Here is an 18,475-nt window from a genome sequence, read left to right on the forward strand (position 1 = left end):
CTGGGTTATTAAATCCTAGCAAATACATGAAGTATAGCAGTAGCTAGTGCGCTACCTGCGCTGGTTCTGATGAACCCGATACTGTTACGTCACTGCAACAACATCCTCATCCTCGTACTGTAAATACCGCCCATCATCTCCGATTTCCGTCTTCCCCTGTCTCTCTACCTGCTACTCGCCACCTTCACCATCTTATTGTTGTGTAAATGTCAGACACAAAGCACAATGACGAGTTTCCATGGCACTTGGGTGTTTACGACGCTCATTGCCATCCCACCGACACGATGTCGTCAATTGAAACGATTCCACAAATGAAAGCAACGACCTTGACGGTCATGGCTACCCGGGGAGAAGATCAATGTTTGGTCCTCGAAACTGCGATGTCATTGAGCAAAAATGAAATTGATCCGACAGGCACAAAACCACCGCCTGTGCTGCCATGCTTTGGCTGGCATCCGTGGTTCTCGCACCAGATTCTCGACGACGCTACAGACTCTGCAGAACCTGACGGTTCTCTGCGGGACGATCGAAAGGCACAACACTACAAGAAAGTCCTTACACCGGCACCGGAAGATGAATTTATCGCCTCTTTGCCGGACCCCAAGCCGCTTTCGCAGCTGATCGCAGAGACGCGCTCACGCCTAGAAACTTATCCCAGCTCCCTTGTGGGCGAAATCGGCCTTGATCGCGCATTTCGGCTGCCCAATGCATGGACCCAAGACGACCAGCAGAAGCGGGATGAGACAGTGACGCCCGGTTCACGTGAGGGCAGGACTCTCAGCCCTCATCGGGTGCAGCTGAGCCACCAGAAGGCTGTCCTTGAAGCGCAGTTACGTCTTGCTGGGGAGCTCGGTCGACCAGTCTCTGTGCACAGTGTTCAAGCCCATGGGGCGGTCTTTGATCTGTTCAAGAAGCTTTGGTCCGGCCATGAGAAGAAATTGGTCTCAAGGCGGGAGAGACATCGTCGGCAGAACGAATGGAATTCCTCTGCTGAGAGTGATGAAGAAGAAAATCAGAAGCAATCGGACCCGGCGCAAGCAAACGAGCGACCGCTTCCTTTTCCACCCCGGATCTGCATGCACTCGTATTCGGGACCTGTGGACCCGTTGAAGCAATTTTTGCATCCATCGAATCCCTCCGTCGTCTACTTCTCGTTTTCCGCGGTCATTAATTTCAGCAACCCTTCATCTCAGAAGGTAATGGACGTTATCAAGGCTCTGCCCGACGATAGAATCCTCATTGAAAGCGATTTGCACACCGCCGGACCACAGATGGACGAGCTATTGGAGCAGATCAGCCGGCAGATTTGCGAGCTTCGTGGTTGGGCTTTGGAACAGGGAGTTCAGCAATTTGCAGACAATTGGAAACGCTTTATTTACGGTTAGAATGAGCTTAATTAGAGATCAATAGAGATGCGTGGCTAGAGTATGATTTTCTTTTAACGCATCATTTGTTGAAAGAAGCATTTGTTGAGGGTGGACTGGATTGATAAGGGCCCATTTGGTCCAGGCAGTGAGCCAGTCACACCCAGTTGATAGGGCTGCTTGATAAGGGAGTCATTCAAATTTGACACTAAGGTTATCCAGGTGGGTCGGCTTGATTCCTTCCACAGTCACCGGAAGAAAGCCGTCTTCCTGGACAGTGGACCAACATGTTGCGTGTTGACAAGGGGGAGGATGGGAATAAATTCCATTCTTCGGGCCTTGGAAGTTCAATCTGATCTCACCCCGCCCAACATTCCATGCGGATTCTGGAAACTACATGATACAGTAAGGCACCAGCCGTGGCTTTTTCTCCGCACGTGCCACGTGACTCCCCCAGACCCGGCCTCGTCCACGGTTCCTGCCCCACATTCCACTTGCAACTCTCTCGCTTTCCCGCTTGTTGTCGGCGTGTCTCCCTCTTCAGTGACCTCTTCCTCTTCCTTTTCCACCTCTCCCTCTCTCCTCTCTTCACCACTCATTCAACCCTCACCTTGGTTCCTTGATCTCTCATAGCCTTGATTACGAAGACTGAATCATGCCATAATCTCCGTCTCCTGCTCTCGTGCATCTGATTATGCATGACGAAGTAACGAGTCTCCGGACCTGGAATCTATATCGATGCTTCGGCTATGTCCTCCGCAGCGCATAGCAGTCCACCCACCGGGAATGGCGTGACTAAGCGCAAGTCAGGTATGTACTCGCTCTGGCTCATCATCTGCGCTTCTTAATTACTCGGATCCTCACCAATGTCTGTCTGCGCCAGGCTCTGCCGCCTGCATTCACTGTCATCGGCGCAAAGTTCGCTGTGATGCTCGGCTCGTCGGGTTGCCTTGCTCCAATTGTCGCTCCGCGGGAAAGTCAGACTGCCGCATTCATGAGAAAAAGAAACGCTTAGCTACACGCTCAATCTTGAACCCTGTACCTATTCGCTGTCGTCCACCTCCTGCTTTTGAACCTACGCACAAACCATCAAATCCTGCTTCTCCTGCTGCTCCGCCAAATGCTTTCACAACTGCCTTCCGCAACGTTCAACCGGACGTTGTGGCAGCTGCCACTTCTCTCGTCAATGTCCATGCGATCCATCGTACAACCAATGACCATGTTGATCACCAACAACAGCATCACAGTTCTTCACCAACGTCCGATGCCCAGGCATACCATCGCCCAACGGAATCGGAGATCCCCATAGACCAGGACTCGCATGCGGATTTGGAAAGACGATTGGTGAAACTGATCGACGAGGAAGAATCAGGCAGTCGAGAAATCCGTCGGGGTGTGCGAGCGATCTATGTCGGTCACGAGCTGTCCAACATGTCTTTTTTGATCCGCCAACAGCGAGACGAAGTCGACGACGTGTACCACTTTGCTGGAAATGAAATACCTCGGCGCCAACTGAGAACAGGCCACGATCAACTTTTGATGGATGCTGTCACCTTACCTGAACCGGCTCTGGCAGATGAGCTGGTTCAGGCTTACTTTGACCACGTCAACCCAGGGTATCCCATCATAGATGAGGATCTCTTCATGACTCAGTACCGGAATCGGGACCCTGCCGACCCGCCGCCAATCCTGCTTCTACAAGCAATACTTCTAGTCGGAGCACACGTAGCCCGGCAAAAGGTCGAGCGTGATGCACTGAAAGAGATCTTCTTTCGTCGAGCTAAATGGTTATTCGACAGTCGTGTCGAGCGAAACCGCGACATCATGATTCAGGCCGCTCTACTTTTGACTTGGCACTCTGATAGCCCTGACGATGATGTCTCAGCTAACGCTCATTACTGGGTTGGCGTAGCTGCTAGGATTGCCACAGGACTTGGGATGCATCGAAATCCTGTGTCAAGCAGATTTGTTTCACGAGACCGCCGTATGTGGAGGAGGCTTTGGCATATCCTAGTCCAATTTGATGTCATGGTATCTCTCTCATATGGACGCCCACAAGCTATGTAAGTGGTCCAGATGTCTTACACTTGATGCCCATGACTGACAGTCTCCTTTAGTAATCTTGAGGACTCAGATGTGTCTTCGTTAACACTTTCAGACTTCCAAGGATGTGGACCTGGGGTTCAAACAGACTTTGTGATTCATTTTTCGGAACTCTGCACAATGATATCTTACATTGTTCGCAGTCGTTTCGGACTGAGAGTCAACCCAGAGCGTCGCAAAGCGGTGTTGCAAGAAGCCGACGAGAGCCTAGCTAATTGGTCCTTGAAGCTTCCAGACAAATTACGCTTACGAGCATCTGACATGGATCCATGGTCTGCTATGCTTCATTTGACCTATAACAACTTCCTCATTTTACTACATCGACCCCATCCAAGAGCCTCTGCATATTCGGATGACTACGGACCACACGATGCTGAAATCTGTAGCGCAGCTGCAGGTGTCATAGCCTCGATTTTCGAAGAACTTCGTCTCCATGATCGCTTGAAGATTCTCTGGTACTCCGCTGTTCATACCCTTTTCACGGCAATGATACAAGTGCGAGTGGAGCTTCGCTTCTCAAATCCTGTGCTAGCGATTAATGCCCTTCGTCGCTTTGATTCAGCTTCTTATTCGCTTCGTGAACTGGCAGGATACTGGTCACATGCCACCACTATCTTACGGTTGTTCGAAGATTCCAAGCGCCTTCAGGAGGATCTTCGCTTGGCTACAACTGAAAGACCCCGTGGTTTCAGCAATTCCCAAGAACGGGAAAAGATTGTGGCCCATACTTCATCCTCTAGCTCTTCCACAAGTACAATAGCTACACACACTCCACAACAGCAGGAGGAACAGCCTGTTTCCTACGATGTTCCGACTCCAGAGTTGACACACATTCCAAACTCCACTTCCTCTGCGGGCCTTCAACAGAATCACGCGATCGATCACTGGATGCCAGCCGCAAACATGGCTCCGATAGAGACTCTGGACGCCCCCCGCGAATCTCTCGATTGGCGGCAGCTGTTCTCTTTCGCAGACATGGACCAACCCGTCCTTCCGATGGCCATGGAAGGTCTTCCTGAATTGGAAGATGAGTGGCGTCAAATTTACTGGCAGGAGACACCACTGTCGGATCTCTTGCATGATGGGGGCTGGATGCACGGCTGACATTTGCATTGCACTTGTATTTATGGCGTACTCGTCATTGCCACATATCATTGGTCTTGAAGCTACCCGGATATTCCTTGAGAACATGGACTGTGCGCGAACGATAATGACTTGATGACCCTCTCATTGCTTGTCCCGGCTTTCATTGATATTTAGCACCATCGATGTCGGGAAAATATCGGTGACCTTTCTGCATTTATCATACATAGCCTCCCTAACATGGAATTGTCATAAATCAGTATACCAAAATTTAGCCCCAATCAGCTTGTTGTGCCGCGAAAGCGCTAAAGGACAGCGATGTCCAAGCTTGATTCTATCTGCCAACACTAAGATCCACCGCCCGAAAGCATGTGCCCATACAAATAAGCTAAGAATAGCAGATGAATATAGGTGTAGACGAGACAACTCGACGAAGACAGATAAATACAAATGATCCCAGATCGAAGGGACCAGCATACCCGGACCTACCGGGTCATGCAAAACAGCCTCTTTTACACTGATTGAGGAGACAGGGTGAGTCTCCGAACGAAACAAGGAAAGGAAAAACTGGGAATCGGAGCGGGTAATACAATAAATGGCAGTTGATGTGCCCAGAGAAATCAGGGAAGTGAGAAGCCGCAGCTCATGTAACAGAAGAAACAACCGGTGAAAAGCCAAGATAAGCGCGCCACCCGTAAACTGAGATCTGAATCTGTCGGATTGCTTAAGTTAAAAATCTCACCCACTTTCCGTCCGTCACAAGTTCCGTGAGTAAACAAATCCCCATAATGCTCGTGCCGCACCGCTTGGGGAGATGTTATATTGTCAAGGGAGTAAGGACCGGAAGTGTAGTTTGAAACGTTTGTAGTAAGGGACCGTGTATGTTACTGTGAGCCCTCAGGGGCTGGATACACGGTGAAACCAGTCTTGGACTCCTTTGTGCATTTTGGGACACAGTGTGTAGATCATCCGTGGGGATATGGTTGATGGCCTTGGAACCAATTATGATTGCACTGCGTCAGTTGGAATGGTTCTCCTGCACACAGACGCTTACTCTAGTAGGAATCACCGCCAGTGCCGTTGTGGGCTTGGCCGACCATGGGAGGGTAGCCGTAGGCGGAAGCATCCTGCTCAGAGGGGTCCAAGCTTGGGTTGATGATGTTATTGGCAGCATCCGTGGTATCAGGGAAGGCCCCCGGACCCGTCGGTGCAACTGGCCGTCCGGATGGACCGGCGCCGGGAGGGCCTCCAACGGGGCCGCCGGCGTTGTACCCACTGCTTGTCGGACGGTTCTGATGCTCTCCTCTCGCGGATTGGGTCTGCAGATTAGATCAGCAGTGTTCTCTTCAAGGCAAACCACGCTTTCGCCAGTTGGGGCGAGGGCAAAGTGGCTAGATGCGTTGCACAAGTCTTACCTCGCGGTATTTTGATAGGTAGATCTTCAGTGCCTCTGCGTAGTTTTCGAAACCGAGTGAGGTCATGGCGAAAAGGATATCCTCTCCGTTGACTGTTTTACGCTTTTCCTGCTGACATTTGTCGGAAGCTACGCAAAGGCTCGACAGTCAGTCTTCAGTGCTGATAATGAGACGATATTGACTGTACAGACCTTCACTGGTGATGAACGAGATGAATTCGCTCACACATTCCTGCATACACTCCTTGGCCTCCTTCGCGATCTTCGCATTCTCAGGTAGAGCTAGTTTCATGATGCGAGCCACTTCACAGGCAATGTCAGTATTCTATACAGGCATGCAGTGGTAGTAACAACGAAGAGGTGGAGATGGGCATAATGCACCCAGCATGCTATAGCACACTGTAGACATGTCTACCCAATCGGATGAATGCTGGCAGTGGTGGCAGACGACAAATAGGGACATGAACCGAAAGGCTCGTGGTCATCAATCCCCGAAATAGATGTTGGCAGGTAGATGAATAGGATAGCAAGGAATGGTGACGATTGACCGAATCAGCCTCCTAGGCGGTGGAGAGGCACGAGCAATCATAGTAGGGCAAAAGGCGGTTGACCAGCAGGTGAAAGGTAAGGTACGCACAAATCAGGACGAAGCGACAAGCTGCAAGGGAACGCAACTAACCATTTGCAATTGGTAGCCATCTGTCCTGCTCCTTTACTTCGAACTCTCCCTGACCTTGCGCCTGGGAGTCTTGTTGGTCTTTGTCCATTTGTTCCTGGTCTTCACCCGATTGAACTTCCGGTTCCACCTCCGGTTCCTTCGAGGGGGAGGTCGACGACATGATTTTTAGCTGTCGGGAGAACGTGCAGAGATACTGGATTTAGGATGGAAGGGCTGTCTCTAATTGCTCTGTTGGCAAACCACGTCAGAGCTGCGTACAGGGCGTGGTGGATTCTCGATCTTGGACGTTATGATACAGCCGCGCCAAGGGTACTGAAGGTGTGTCTGGCTGGGCAGCGATTCGCTTCACAACAGCCTGAACGGGGAAGGATGACTGTGACAACGCGTGTGGGGGATTGGCAGCGCTTCCGCGATAGTGCGTGTGTGCCTTAGCGTTCTGAGCACGGCCTGGTAGGATCTGTTATTCCGACTGCGATGACGAGACACGGTCCGAAAGATGGTTCTGTTTGTTATTGCTCTATTATTATTGCTGGTCTAGAGATTGGCTGCAATGGGTTGAATGGGACGATCTGATTCGAGGGCCAGTGAAGTAAGGGCAAGCTTGCGGCAGGTTCTGGAAACATACACAACTGATCTTGGGCTTCGTTCCTTTTCTTTTTCGTCTTGCTATAATTGGAGAAGCCCCAATCTAGGTCTTCCGAAAATAATGCTGTCTGAATGACGTTAGAGCTGTCAAACTAGAGGCGATAGTAACGTCAGCAAGCTGAAAAGTCCAAGTCTCTTTGCAGCACGCGCATTCATGGACGCGGGAGAAGGTCAACAGGGCAGGCGGAATGTGACGCGGGTAATACAACACGGAAGTAACCGTGGGTCAGACAGGATTGGGGGGGCGTGGCACGTTGCGCAGCTGGGCGACAAAAGATACCAACAAGAAAAGCAAGCCAAAGCACGACAGTGATTGGACTGAAATGCAAGAAACGAGGACGCTGAGAATGGGTAGGGGGGGGGGCGGCGATGTAAGGGAAAAGGTAATAGGCTTACCGGCCAGTCAATGGCAGGCACCGGGGGAGGGGGGCGTAGGGCAGGTCTGACTGGAGACGGCCGCAATGCGCGCAGCTCTCAATTGGCGAACCAGAAGTCCCTGGCTGTCGCGATGAATATATCCAAGCGCCAATGAGCTTTGACGCGGTTTGCAATGCACAGTTTCCTGCTCCCGAAAAGCACTCGATAGATGAGTATTATTCGAAGAGAAGCGATGAGCGGAATACGATGAACGACTTTGGTTGCGCCCAATGTCCCAGATTGAGTGAAGAGAAGGAAGAGCGATGAGGAAGAGGAGAGGAAGTTGAGAGTCGATGAGCCGCGGTGGGAAACCAGCAACCAGCGCTCATCGGCGGCCTCAGGACTTCCATAACGCCCCTCTAACGCGGTATCGCTCTGTCACTTTCTGTTCTAGGACTAGCTTCTCACAAGCTCACGGGGTGCGAGAGGGAGGGGTGTATTGATACGGTATTACACGTGACATTCGTCATCGGCCCCGGATCTCTTGGCCATCGGCGTTATCTTCTTTCATTCTGCAATAACATCCTCCAGGCCATTTCAACGACAGTGACAATAGCAAAGGACATTCGTACTTCTTACGTGCCGTGCACGCTTGACCCCAAATTCTGACGCTGAGCAGCTTCTATCGCGTTTCAAGAGACCTAGTCACATAGCTCTTACATGCGCAGAAATGTTTATCGGTTACTTCTTATCTCTATCTATACATAGAGTACTCCGTACCTCTGAGACCAATGCTCCAATCAATGTCAAGGACAAGTGGGCCGGCCAAACTTCCCTCAGCAACCTTAAGATATCATAGCACGCATAATAATACCTCGCTTGCTCTGTCCTTTGTCTCAGGATCCGTGCCGACTGAACTGTATCAATCTCTTATGTCATTACGTGCCCTATGAGGACTGACGGACCGTGTACGGTACATGGCGTCAGGCATCAACAGCGTTTCCTGACAATCTGGGCCAGCCATCTATTCGGGGAACCTGAACTTTCATGCATCTCTTCGTCTCATCACATTCCAGAGCCCTGCTCGGCATGAAGCACTGTATACTTTTGGAAAAGGTGCCGATTAGGCAAAAGCCACAGAAAGTTCTACTCCGCAGCCCAATCTGCGAAGGTGTGGATGAGGGCATCCATCACTTGCCGCTCTCTGCTACATAGAATCCAGGTGGCTTCTACCCAAGCTACTCGCTCCCCAAGAGGACAAGGTCGGCATATCAGCCTCGAAGATCATCTGTCAAACAAAGTTGGCTGAGAGCTTGCTAGCTATTGAACGTGTCACACACACTCACACACACATGCATCGGGATAGTTCCAGATCTACTCCCAAGGCTGACATGAAGCAGCCAGTAGGAAATCTCGGGAACAAGATTCTATCAGATGAAGTCAGGAGCAATGTGCTTTCGTGCAGCTGTCGTGATCCGGCCTCGAATCGGCCAACTGCAGACGAGTACAGCAGATGTTTACTTCAGACGCCTTGTTCCACAGGGGCCAACTCAGCCGAGCCACACCTTCTCTTGGGTTGCATAAGCGTTCTCGGAGAATTCCTGACTAGACGACGCCCTCTCTGATTATGTCAATTACTAGAATCCCTGCGTTGTAGACGAAGATTGCGGTAACAATAGTGATAGAACATTTGAATCGGTGGCGATGCACCCTGGAAGGCAGAGTCATCAAACAAGGTGAAAAAGGCACGGAAGTTGTATTATACACTATTTGCTGTCAGGGATGATCAAAGCCTTGAAATGAGCGCCTCAGACTTCAGCCTTATGGCCTGATATGAAATCATCCCCAGACAGAGGTGAACCTAACAATTAGGCATGAGTGCATTCAGGGCCCCGACCGTCCTGTATCAAAGTACTGGTTTGTGTTTAGCTGCCACACATCGGCCTCGTCCTAGGCGAGCGAAACTGGCAAAGTCCTGTCATAGCAGATACCATGAGCCACGAATTGTTCAGTCCATGGGATTGTCGCAATGGAAGCGAAGTCAAGAGGCTGTCAAGATGGCTGTGGGCTCCGAATAATGCTGCTCCTGCCCTGCTCTCCGTTTGATTCCTCCAAAGATGGCACCAAGGGAAACATGAAAGGTAATCATTGAACCGTGGTAACTCTCAGATTATTGTTCTCCTATGGCTGTACGACCTGAATGTTGTTCTTCTTCTGTAAAGGGAGATCCAGGTCAGAGCGGGTCCTTCTCATGAGGATTGGCATGAAATGACGAACCTTCCAGTTGTCAAGATCCGACTGCTTCGACTTGTATTGCTTCAGCAGTTCATCTAAGACCTGCTTCAGGCCGTCCGAGTTCGTTTTGAGGGAGGGAAGAACGTCTTCGACGGTCCGTTCAACCAGAACCCCATTGACCATGCGGAAACATTTTCTATCCTTGGGAAGAGGTTCGAGTGTCTCGATCACAAGTCTAACGACAGCACGCTGGCATTAGCGATCCATGCTTGAACAGCTAAAACAGGTTGGGGGTAGAGCAGGGAAGACTAACTTGTGCTCCTCTGCTTCCTGCTCGATATCGCCGATCTTTTGTGCTAACTGCTGCAGGGTGTTTTTGTAATTGGTGTACTGGAGCTGAAGCTCTGCAAACGATCAGCACGAAACCCTTGAACGTTAGAACAGGAACTCAAGCTTGTACAGACATACCCTGCTGCTTCTTAGGGTTAATCTGTGCTTGACTGGCCATTTTCTCGATATTCGGTACACGCAGCGTACTTGCAAAGCTGGGCTGGAGTTGCGATGCGGGGCGTTGGTTCGATATCCGCGGCGGCGGCGGCGGACCAGGCAGAGGGTCGGAACTGGAAGCCAATACTGAATCCGGGTCCACTCACGGCGCTGCCACGTGCAGCTTGGAGCTCAGTAAGAATCTAAACTTGGGCTATCGTAGTGCAATTACTTAGACTGCAACTGTGATCTTGTCTTGCCCCGAAATGAGCTCTAAATCTGCGTCATTGGGTGGTGTGTATCAATCACGTGTTTGACCTCTGTTTGCAGGGTTTGCATGGTGACACTATCGCCCATCGCCCGATAGTCCATCGAATCCGCCTCCGAAGCTATCCCAACTCATCGCCAGGAGGGCTCAAGCAATCAGCTGTGGCCCTTCTCGCAGACATTTTCCAAAAGTCAATAACTTGTGCTGTTTACTTTGTCTCCTCCCAAAACTTCTACACTTACAATTCAAAATGGCGCCGGACGACATGCCCCCAGCCAAGAGGCTGAAAAGCTCCAACCTGCCGGGCCCGTTGCGCGACGCCAAGCGCAAGGACATTGACAACTGGGAAACCAACCGAATGCTCACGTCCGGTGTCGCTCAGAGAAGGGACTTCGATGGGGACTTCATGCCCGAAGACGAAGAAGGAACTCGAGTCCATTTGCTGGTTCACGATCTCCGCCCACCGTTCCTCGATGGCCGCACGATTTTCACAAAACAGCTGGAGCCCATCTCCGCTGTCCGGGATCCGCAAAGTGACATGGCCGTCTTCAGTCGCAAGGGAAGCAAAGTCGTGCGCGAAAGGCGTCAGCAGCGGGAACGCCAGAAGCAGGCGCAGGAAGCAACAACGATGGCCGGCACGGCCCTCGGAAATCTGATGGGTGTCAAGGAGGACGAGGGGGACAGTGCGGTCGCAGTGCCTGTGGAGGAGGCATACAAGAGCGGAAACAAGTTTGCCAAACACCTGAAAAAGGACGAGGGCGGGCAGAGCTCATTCAGCAAGAGCAAGACGCTCCGCGAGCAAAGAGAGTTCCTTCCGGCGTTCGCCGTGAGAGAGGACTTGCTGCGGGTGATACGAGATAACCAGGTGGTGGTGGTCGTCGGTGAAACGGGGTCTGGTAAAACGACCCAGCTGACACAGTTTCTGCACGAAGACGGCTATTCGAAGTTTGGAATGATCGGGTGTACGCAGCCTCGACGGGTGGCTGCTATGAGTGTTGCCAAACGAGTAAGCGAGGAGATGGAGGTGGACCTGGGAGAAGAGGTTGGCTATGCGATTCGTTTCGAGGACTGCACGAGTAGCAAGACGGTTATTAAGTATATGACTGACGGCGTCCTATTACGAGAATCGTTGGTTCAGCAGGACCTCGACAAATACTCCTGCATCATCATGGATGAGGCGCACGAGAGAGCTCTTAACACTGATGTCCTCATGGGGCTTTTGAAAAAGGTGCTGGCCCGACGCAGGGATCTTAAGTTGATCGTGACATCGGCTACAATGAACGCCGAACGCTTCTCTCGATTCTACGGCGGCGCACCTGAATTCATCATCCCTGGACGGACTTTCCCCGTTGATGTCCACTTCTCGCGTACCCCATGCGAAGACTATGTGGACAGTGCGGTCAAGCAGGTCTTGGCCATTCACGTGTCGCAAGGACCGGGTGATATCCTTGTCTTCATGACAGGTCAGGAGGATATCGAGGCTACATGCGAACTGGTGGACGAACGGCTAAAGCTACTGAACGATCCACCAAAGCTCAGCATTCTGCCCATTTACAGTCAGATGCCCGCGGAGCAGCAAGCGAAAATCTTCGAACGGGCCGAGAACGGGGTGCGCAAAGTGATTGTTGCCACAAACATCGCTGAAACCAGTTTGACGGTCGACGGAATCATGTTCGTGGTGGACTCGGGCTATTCTAAGTTGAAAGTATACAACCCTCGGATGGGTATGGATACGCTGCAGATCACACCAATCTCTCAGGCCAACGCCAACCAGCGCTCGGGACGTGCCGGTCGGACAGGGCCTGGCAAAGCATATCGATTGTACACGGAGGTCGCCTACAAGAACGAACTCTATTTGCAGACCATCCCCGAAATTCAGCGCACCAGTCTCTCCAATACCGTCCTCCTGCTCAAGTCTCTCGGTGTCAAGGATCTCCTGGATTTTGATTTCATGGATCCTCCGCCGCAGGAGACGATCACCACATCGCTTTTCGAACTCTGGTCTTTGGGGGCGCTCGATAACCTTGGTGACCTCACCCACCTGGGTCGGCGGATGACTCCATTTCCCATGGACCCTCCGCTCGCAAAATTGCTGATCAAAGCCTCCGAGGAGTACGGGTGTAGCGAGGAGATGCTCAGCATTGTCTCCATGCTGTCCGTTCCGAGCGTATTCTACCGCCCCAAAGAACGTCAGGAGGAATCCGACGCCGCGCGAGAGAAATTCTTTGTCCCCGAGTCAGATCACCTCACGCTCCTCCATGTCTACACGCAATGGAAGGCCAACGGCTACTCCGACGGCTGGTGTACCCGCCATTTCCTGCACGCCAAAGCCCTTCGACGCGCCCGGGAAGTCCGAGACCAGCTGCACGACATCATGACGGTGCAGAAGATGCCCCTCGTCAGCTGTGGAACCGACTGGGATGTCATCCGCAAGTGCATCTGCTCCGGATTCTACCACCAGGCCGCGCGCGTCAAGGGCATCGGCGAGTTCCTCAATCTCCGCACCAGCGTGAGCATGCAGCTGCACCCGACGAGTGCTCTGTATGGTCTGGGCTATGTGCCCGAATACGTGGTGTATCATGAGTTGATCCTCACCAGCAAGGAGTATATGTCCACCGTCACGGCTGTCGACCCACACGTAAGTTCTGATTCCCCGCCATTCCCATCCCGCCCCATCATCATTGCCCCCTCATCCTCATCGCCATGATGATCTTAAACTGACCGTGGAAAATTCTTGTATGCAGTGGCTCGCCGAACTCGGAGGCGTCTTCTACTCAGTCAAAGAAAAGGGCTATTCTCAGCGCGAGCGCCGAGTCACCGAACAGGAGTTCAATCGGCGCATGGAGATCGAAACGCAAATGGCCGCGGATCGGGAACGGGCCGCCGCGGAAAAGCAGCGGGAACAGGAGCGCAATGACCCCTCCCGACGCCGGCAGGAGATCGAAGTGGGCAGTTCCGTGGTCCGTCGGCCGGCTGCCATAGCCCGCCGTGTTGGAGGTGTGACTGCCTCCAGCTCTTCACGCAATGGAGTTGGAGCTGGAGGTGGTGGAGGAGCAGGAGGAGGAAGAGGAGGGGGGGGAAGTGTGGTGAAGAAGCCCCAGGTGAAAAGAAGACCTGGACGGGCATTTTGATTGTTGTTGTTGTTGTTGTTGTTGTTGTTGTATGTACAGTACATATAGAGGTATACCCCGATCTTGGCAAAGAGTTATGAGCATGAACATGAGCATACTTCAATTGAGAGTCCAACGGAGACCGCGCATCTGTTTGCCGGGATCTTGCTCCGACAGGACGTGAATTACGGGAGTGAATCCCACGGAAAGTCGAGTACTTCCATGACTGGGAATCAGGTACCTCTCGAGGATGAGACTAACATAGACAGTCGACACATCGACTCTTGTTCTTTTCCTTCAACTAACTTTACAACCAGAATGATCAGGCCAGACCAGACCCAGACCAGACAGATCAGAGTTACAGCATCAAGTCCACCAGGGATCTTCTTCGAACCGCAACCTTCACTTCGCGCCCAGTCCAGCCCCAGTTATCCTAACCCTTGAATAGTCCTGATCCCACTCATCGAAATCCGTCCCACCCAAACCCAACCTCGCACCCCCGATTTGACTACCTTCACGCCCTCGAAATCCAACCCGGGCATCCACTCAGTTAATAAAGTTAATACAGAAGAAATGCAAGATCAAGCTCCCGAAGATATAATCCGCGAACGCCCTAATTCCCGAAGGAGTCAGCTTGGTCCAGCTCAGCTCAGTCCGAATTCAACCCAACCCAACCCAACCCAACCCAATCCCCCTCCCCCTCCCCCTCCCACACCCAAACCCAATTCACTCACAACCCCCTAAAAATAAAGAAAAAACTCACCTCTCATGCGAAATCCCACCCCCCGCAGTCTCATTTCCCAGCGCAGCAACTTTCCCCTTCGCCCCCTTCCCACCAGACACGACCGCCGCAGCCGCAGCCGAAGAAGGGGAAGTCTGCATGCGCAAACTGGCGGTAAGCACGAACTGGCCCACCGCGGCCGAGAAGCCGCTCAGGAAGGCGTTGAAGGGCTATGTTTGGGAGGGAGGAAAACAGTTAGCCATGGTTTCCATAACATACCCAGCCATGCATACAGACACACAAAAGTCGAATACACAAGGAAGGTTTGGGGTAAGACACAAGGAGAAAAAGTAAGTGAGCTCACGTAATTGCCGGCCAGAACACAGTAGAGGAATTGCACGCCGCCGACCAGGACTAAAAAGCCCATGAAGGCGTCGAGCAGGAGCGTGCGCTGCGGGGTCGTGGCGAGGTATTGCTGCCACACGGTGTGGGCGATGTCGAGGACGGAGGAGTTGGTGGTTAGGGTCTTGGGGCCGGAGGAGAGGGAGGAGGAGGAGGAGGAGGCAGGAGCAGCAGCAGCGGTGGTGGTGGAGGATGAAGGTATAGTTGGAGGTGAGGGTGCGGGGACGGGGCCGGCGGCGGCGGCGGTGCGTTTGGCAGGCATGGCTTTTTTTGGAGGTTGGGTTGCCTGGGTCTCTCGTCTCGGATTGGGAGTCAATTGTTGTGAAAGATCGTGAGAAAGAGAAAGACTGACAGGGTGAGAGAGTGTCTGGATATCGGCGGAGTCGGTCGGTGGTGTACCTCGGGGATCCATTACGCAAGCTGTCCGTTACGCGGAGTCACGTGATGTGCGCTGTTATCGGCCGGGGCTTATCTACTAGTAGATTCACTGTACGGTATCCGTACGTTACACGAAGTTCTGTTTGCTGATCGCTGATATGTGCAAGTTTGGGGTGTTCTACGGAGTACTATGATCCAGTACATGGTTGTAGCAGATCTGATATGGTAGTCACCGTGGCCAGGTCTCATACAACCTCAAGGAAACATCCTGGTAACATTCAGACTTATTATACATATAGTCATTATATCATATTCATCGATTCATTGTGATTAAGATTGGAGAGGGGTATTTCTGCATCGTGAAGAGGGGGGTTTTGTATGAGAATAATTGAGAAGGTTCGCCAGTTATACCACAACACTGAGCCCGCTCGAGCGAAGGGCGAAATGCCTCTTAGGGCCACGGCTGGATTAGAGGGTATATAAAGCACACTTCAGGTGCATGGTGCGCTTACTTGCCGCACAGGCGCATCAGGCAAGCCAGTCAGAGATATTCGCAAAAGGGTTCTCGGTGTTGGCTTCTTGTAAATCCATCTGGAAGTCGTGCATGACCCTATCCCACTCATCCCAATTGAGCTGAGGGTCCGGCTTGTTCTCGTTCTGCTGCATGGGCACTGGTCCGGCGAATGAGTTCATCGATGCGTCCCCAGAAGTTGTGGTTGGCTGCTCCATGGCTGCCGCCATAGCTGCCGCTTGAGGAGACAACCAGTCAACACCGGGGAACAAATTGATGATTGCGTCCATCGGCCCCTTCCGCAGATCGATATCAAGTCCGTTTGTGTTGGACAACGTACCCCCCTCTGGCATGGCAGATGATATTTGGGGTTCTCGTTGCGCAAGAGGCTGGGGTAATATGGGAGGGGCTTGAAGAATTGAGGGTCCAGTGCCACCAGTGAATGGCACAGACTGAAAAGAGCCGACATTGAGACCCAGCTGTGTTCGCATCTCTTCTTGCTTTGCTCTATGAGCGGCCGCGCGCTTCATGAGCCTTGACAGCGGTCGCCAAAGCATGCCCTTCCGTTGTTTGCTGTTGCGTACCCAATCTCGGTAAAGATTGCTTACAGCCTCCCAAGCACGGTCGGTCAGAGGGCTCAACGGGCGTACACAGAGCTCCGATAAGACAAATGCGATGGCATGCCATTGCATGTTCGTGGCAAAGAGCCAGCTCCACTTAAATGTGTTCTTGTCGGCCCCAAGTAGGCGCGCGAATTCGGCAACCTCCACAGAAGTTGCGAACAAGCTCTCTCGATTTGCATTCGTCAGAGCAACGTCACGGTCAGGCCGAGTCATGGGATGGTGAATCACAAGCCATAGTTTCGTGAGAATGAGCCGAGCGACTGTAGCGCAAACCCATTGGATTGGCACGTTCATGTCACAATGCTTGATGTATCGTTCCTCGATGCGGGCATTGATGGCTTTGATCAGGTTTCCGCAGTTATCCGCGGACACTGGTCGAGTACCTGGAGTGAAGTGGCCATTAGGGCAGGCATAGCTCACCCGCCGAAGGGCTACTGTGATATCGCAGCGGATCAGACAGAAGGTCACCTCGGTAAAGCCAATTCTCTCCGGGGGCGGCTCTTGCATGTCCGGCGTAATGTCATCATCATTGACGTTCAGTGGAAGCCGAGTATCATAAATCCGTTCGTGGATCTGCGAATCAGTGCCATGGTCTTCGGACGACCGAATGTCCAACAAACAGATATGCCACCACAGTCTTCGGCGCATTTCCGTATCAAAGGGCTTTAATCCGAACTTCGTCCCGTCCCGGTGAAGACCAAGACCTTGCGCGAGGCGAAGAACGAGAGCCGTCATAGACCACACGAATTTAGTATCATCCTCACGACGGATACCAATGAGAAAAATGACAGCGGCTTGCAGTAACATCAAGTTCTGCGTGTTCAGGAAATTGGCCTTCGCCAAAGCTTGCTCGACCGCAAATCGATAACGTTTCACAGCAGCATCACGGTCCTCATCTAACTGGATGACACACTGCTCATGAGACAAGCTAATGACCGCCACCAAGCACATCGCCAGGAAAAGTGCTTCCTGGTTTTTATCTAAGCTGCCCGGGTCCTGGGCTGCGATCGTAAAAAGCTGTTTGGCTGTAGGTTTATGGACGACGGGGACCAGCGGCGCCACATTCTCGTAGTACAAAGTCCAGAGCACCGGGATCTTCGACGATGGTGGCAGGAAGCCGCGAAGGGAATGGGAAAGCGAGTAAAATCCGAATAGGAAGCCGTCATGGTTGGCGGAGTGAGTCGACGACGACTCTGGAGAGGGGTAATCCTCGTCCTCCGACGCTGATGGGTCGAGGATATCCTGAAGCTCTTCGATCTAACACGTATTTCTCTGTCAATACCTGAAAAGTGCCTCATCATAAACAACATAAAGGAAGCAAGAAAGCGGCTCACCTCATCACCGAGACTGGCCCAGAACCGATTGCTCACATAACGACTCCGGCCTTCATCGATAACCAGTCGTCCAAATTCATGCTCCATGTTTCGCGTGGGCATAGGCCTGCGGGGGTCCACATTAGCAGCATCCAGCATCAGCGGACACCCGTCGCCGTCGCCGGGGCCTGCGTGAGGCGCCGGCGGACCCTGTGTGCTCGCGTTCTCACTGCGCGATTGGCCTGGGGAAGGCGTATCCGATAGCGACGCTGTTCGTTTCTCGTTCAGATGCTCGATGACACCCTCCAGGCGCCTGAGTCGAGACAGGAGCTCCGCATCTTGTGGCCGCTTCGATTTGCGGGGCGCCCTTCCAGGTGGGGGGAAAATACACTCGATCCCCGCCTTGACACAATTCGAGCACGGCGATCGCTTGTTGCAGCGGACTTTCCTCCGACGGCAGGTAACACAGCTGCGTATGCTATGCAGCTCGTGCGAGGAATGGGGGTCGGTATGATGGTCAACAACGATCGCAGCCTGGCCATGATTGAGACTCTCCGAATCTTGTCGGGAGTGCGTCGCAGATAAGGCTGGCGAGGTCACAGTGGGTACAGGCGGGCGTTGTTGTGCTGGAAGTGGTGGACTATGGAAGGACATGACAGTATAGGTGGAGCATGCCACATCGTCAACAGCGACAGCGGCAGCGGCAGTTCAGGGGAAGTTTGCGCTGAGATGAAGTGGAATAGAGAAAATTATTGATCAGACCAAAGGAGGTGAATCGGTCCG

General features: G+C 52.4%; 6 protein-coding genes across 6 annotated transcripts; 2 read left to right on the forward strand and 4 right to left on the reverse strand.

The window, feature by feature from the left end:
* The first annotated feature begins 48 nt into the window (after positions 1-48).
* On the forward strand, positions 49-1,421 carry BO66DRAFT_389024 (TatD family hydrolase). The gene has a single exon (XM_025646703.1). It carries the CDS (start codon positions 207-209, stop codon positions 1,383-1,385), a length of 1,179 nt encoding a protein of 392 aa, XP_025507266.1. The 5' UTR covers positions 49-206; the 3' UTR covers positions 1,386-1,421.
* Positions 1,422-1,733: 312 nt separating this feature from the next.
* BO66DRAFT_222381 (acetamidase regulatory protein) lies at positions 1,734-5,054 on the forward strand. The gene is made up of 3 exons (XM_025642696.1): positions 1,734-2,174; positions 2,248-3,427; positions 3,482-5,054. Exons 1-3 carry the CDS (start codon positions 2,114-2,116, stop codon positions 4,569-4,571), a joined length of 2,331 nt encoding a protein of 776 aa, XP_025507267.1. The 5' UTR covers positions 1,734-2,113; the 3' UTR covers positions 4,572-5,054.
* A 262-nt stretch (positions 5,055-5,316) lies between these two features.
* On the reverse strand, positions 5,317-6,447 carry BO66DRAFT_222353 (nuclear transcription factor Y subunit beta). The gene is made up of 3 exons (XM_025642694.1): positions 6,157-6,447; positions 5,966-6,093; positions 5,317-5,869 (listed from the first exon to the last, which is right to left on the reverse strand). Exons 1-3 carry the CDS (start codon positions 6,254-6,256, stop codon positions 5,606-5,608), a joined length of 492 nt encoding a protein of 163 aa, XP_025507268.1. The 5' UTR covers positions 6,257-6,447; the 3' UTR covers positions 5,317-5,605.
* A 3,379-nt stretch (positions 6,448-9,826) lies between these two features.
* Positions 9,827-10,388, reverse strand: BO66DRAFT_435387 (putative prefoldin subunit 2; the record flags this gene model as incomplete). The annotated part of the gene is made up of 4 exons (XM_025650845.1): positions 9,827-9,859; positions 9,923-10,115; positions 10,194-10,284; positions 10,349-10,388. 4 exons carry the CDS (start codon positions 10,386-10,388, stop codon positions 9,827-9,829), a joined length of 357 nt encoding a protein of 118 aa, XP_025507269.1.
* A 3,902-nt stretch (positions 10,389-14,290) lies between these two features.
* BO66DRAFT_315462 (putative oligosaccharyl transferase subunit Dad1) lies at positions 14,291-15,129 on the reverse strand (the record flags this gene model as incomplete). The annotated part of the gene is made up of 3 exons (XM_025643474.1): positions 14,291-14,377; positions 14,588-14,695; positions 14,830-15,129. The coding sequence occupies 3 exons, from the start codon at positions 15,127-15,129 to the stop codon at positions 14,291-14,293; spliced, it is 495 nt and encodes a 164-aa protein (XP_025507270.1).
* Positions 15,130-15,494: 365 nt separating this feature from the next.
* BO66DRAFT_367232 (putative C6 transcription factor) lies at positions 15,495-18,466 on the reverse strand. The gene is made up of 2 exons (XM_025645292.1): positions 17,714-18,466; positions 15,495-17,636 (listed from the first exon to the last, which is right to left on the reverse strand). The coding sequence occupies exons 1-2, from the start codon at positions 18,344-18,346 to the stop codon at positions 15,774-15,776; spliced, it is 2,496 nt and encodes an 831-aa protein (XP_025507271.1). The 5' UTR covers positions 18,347-18,466; the 3' UTR covers positions 15,495-15,773.
* Positions 18,467-18,475: the final 9 nt, after the last annotated feature.

Source organism: Aspergillus aculeatinus, assembly GCF_003184765.1.
Source record: "Aspergillus aculeatinus CBS 121060 unplaced genomic scaffold BO66scaffold_7, whole genome shotgun sequence".
NCBI classification, from domain to species: domain Eukaryota; kingdom Fungi; phylum Ascomycota; class Eurotiomycetes; order Eurotiales; family Aspergillaceae; genus Aspergillus; species Aspergillus aculeatinus.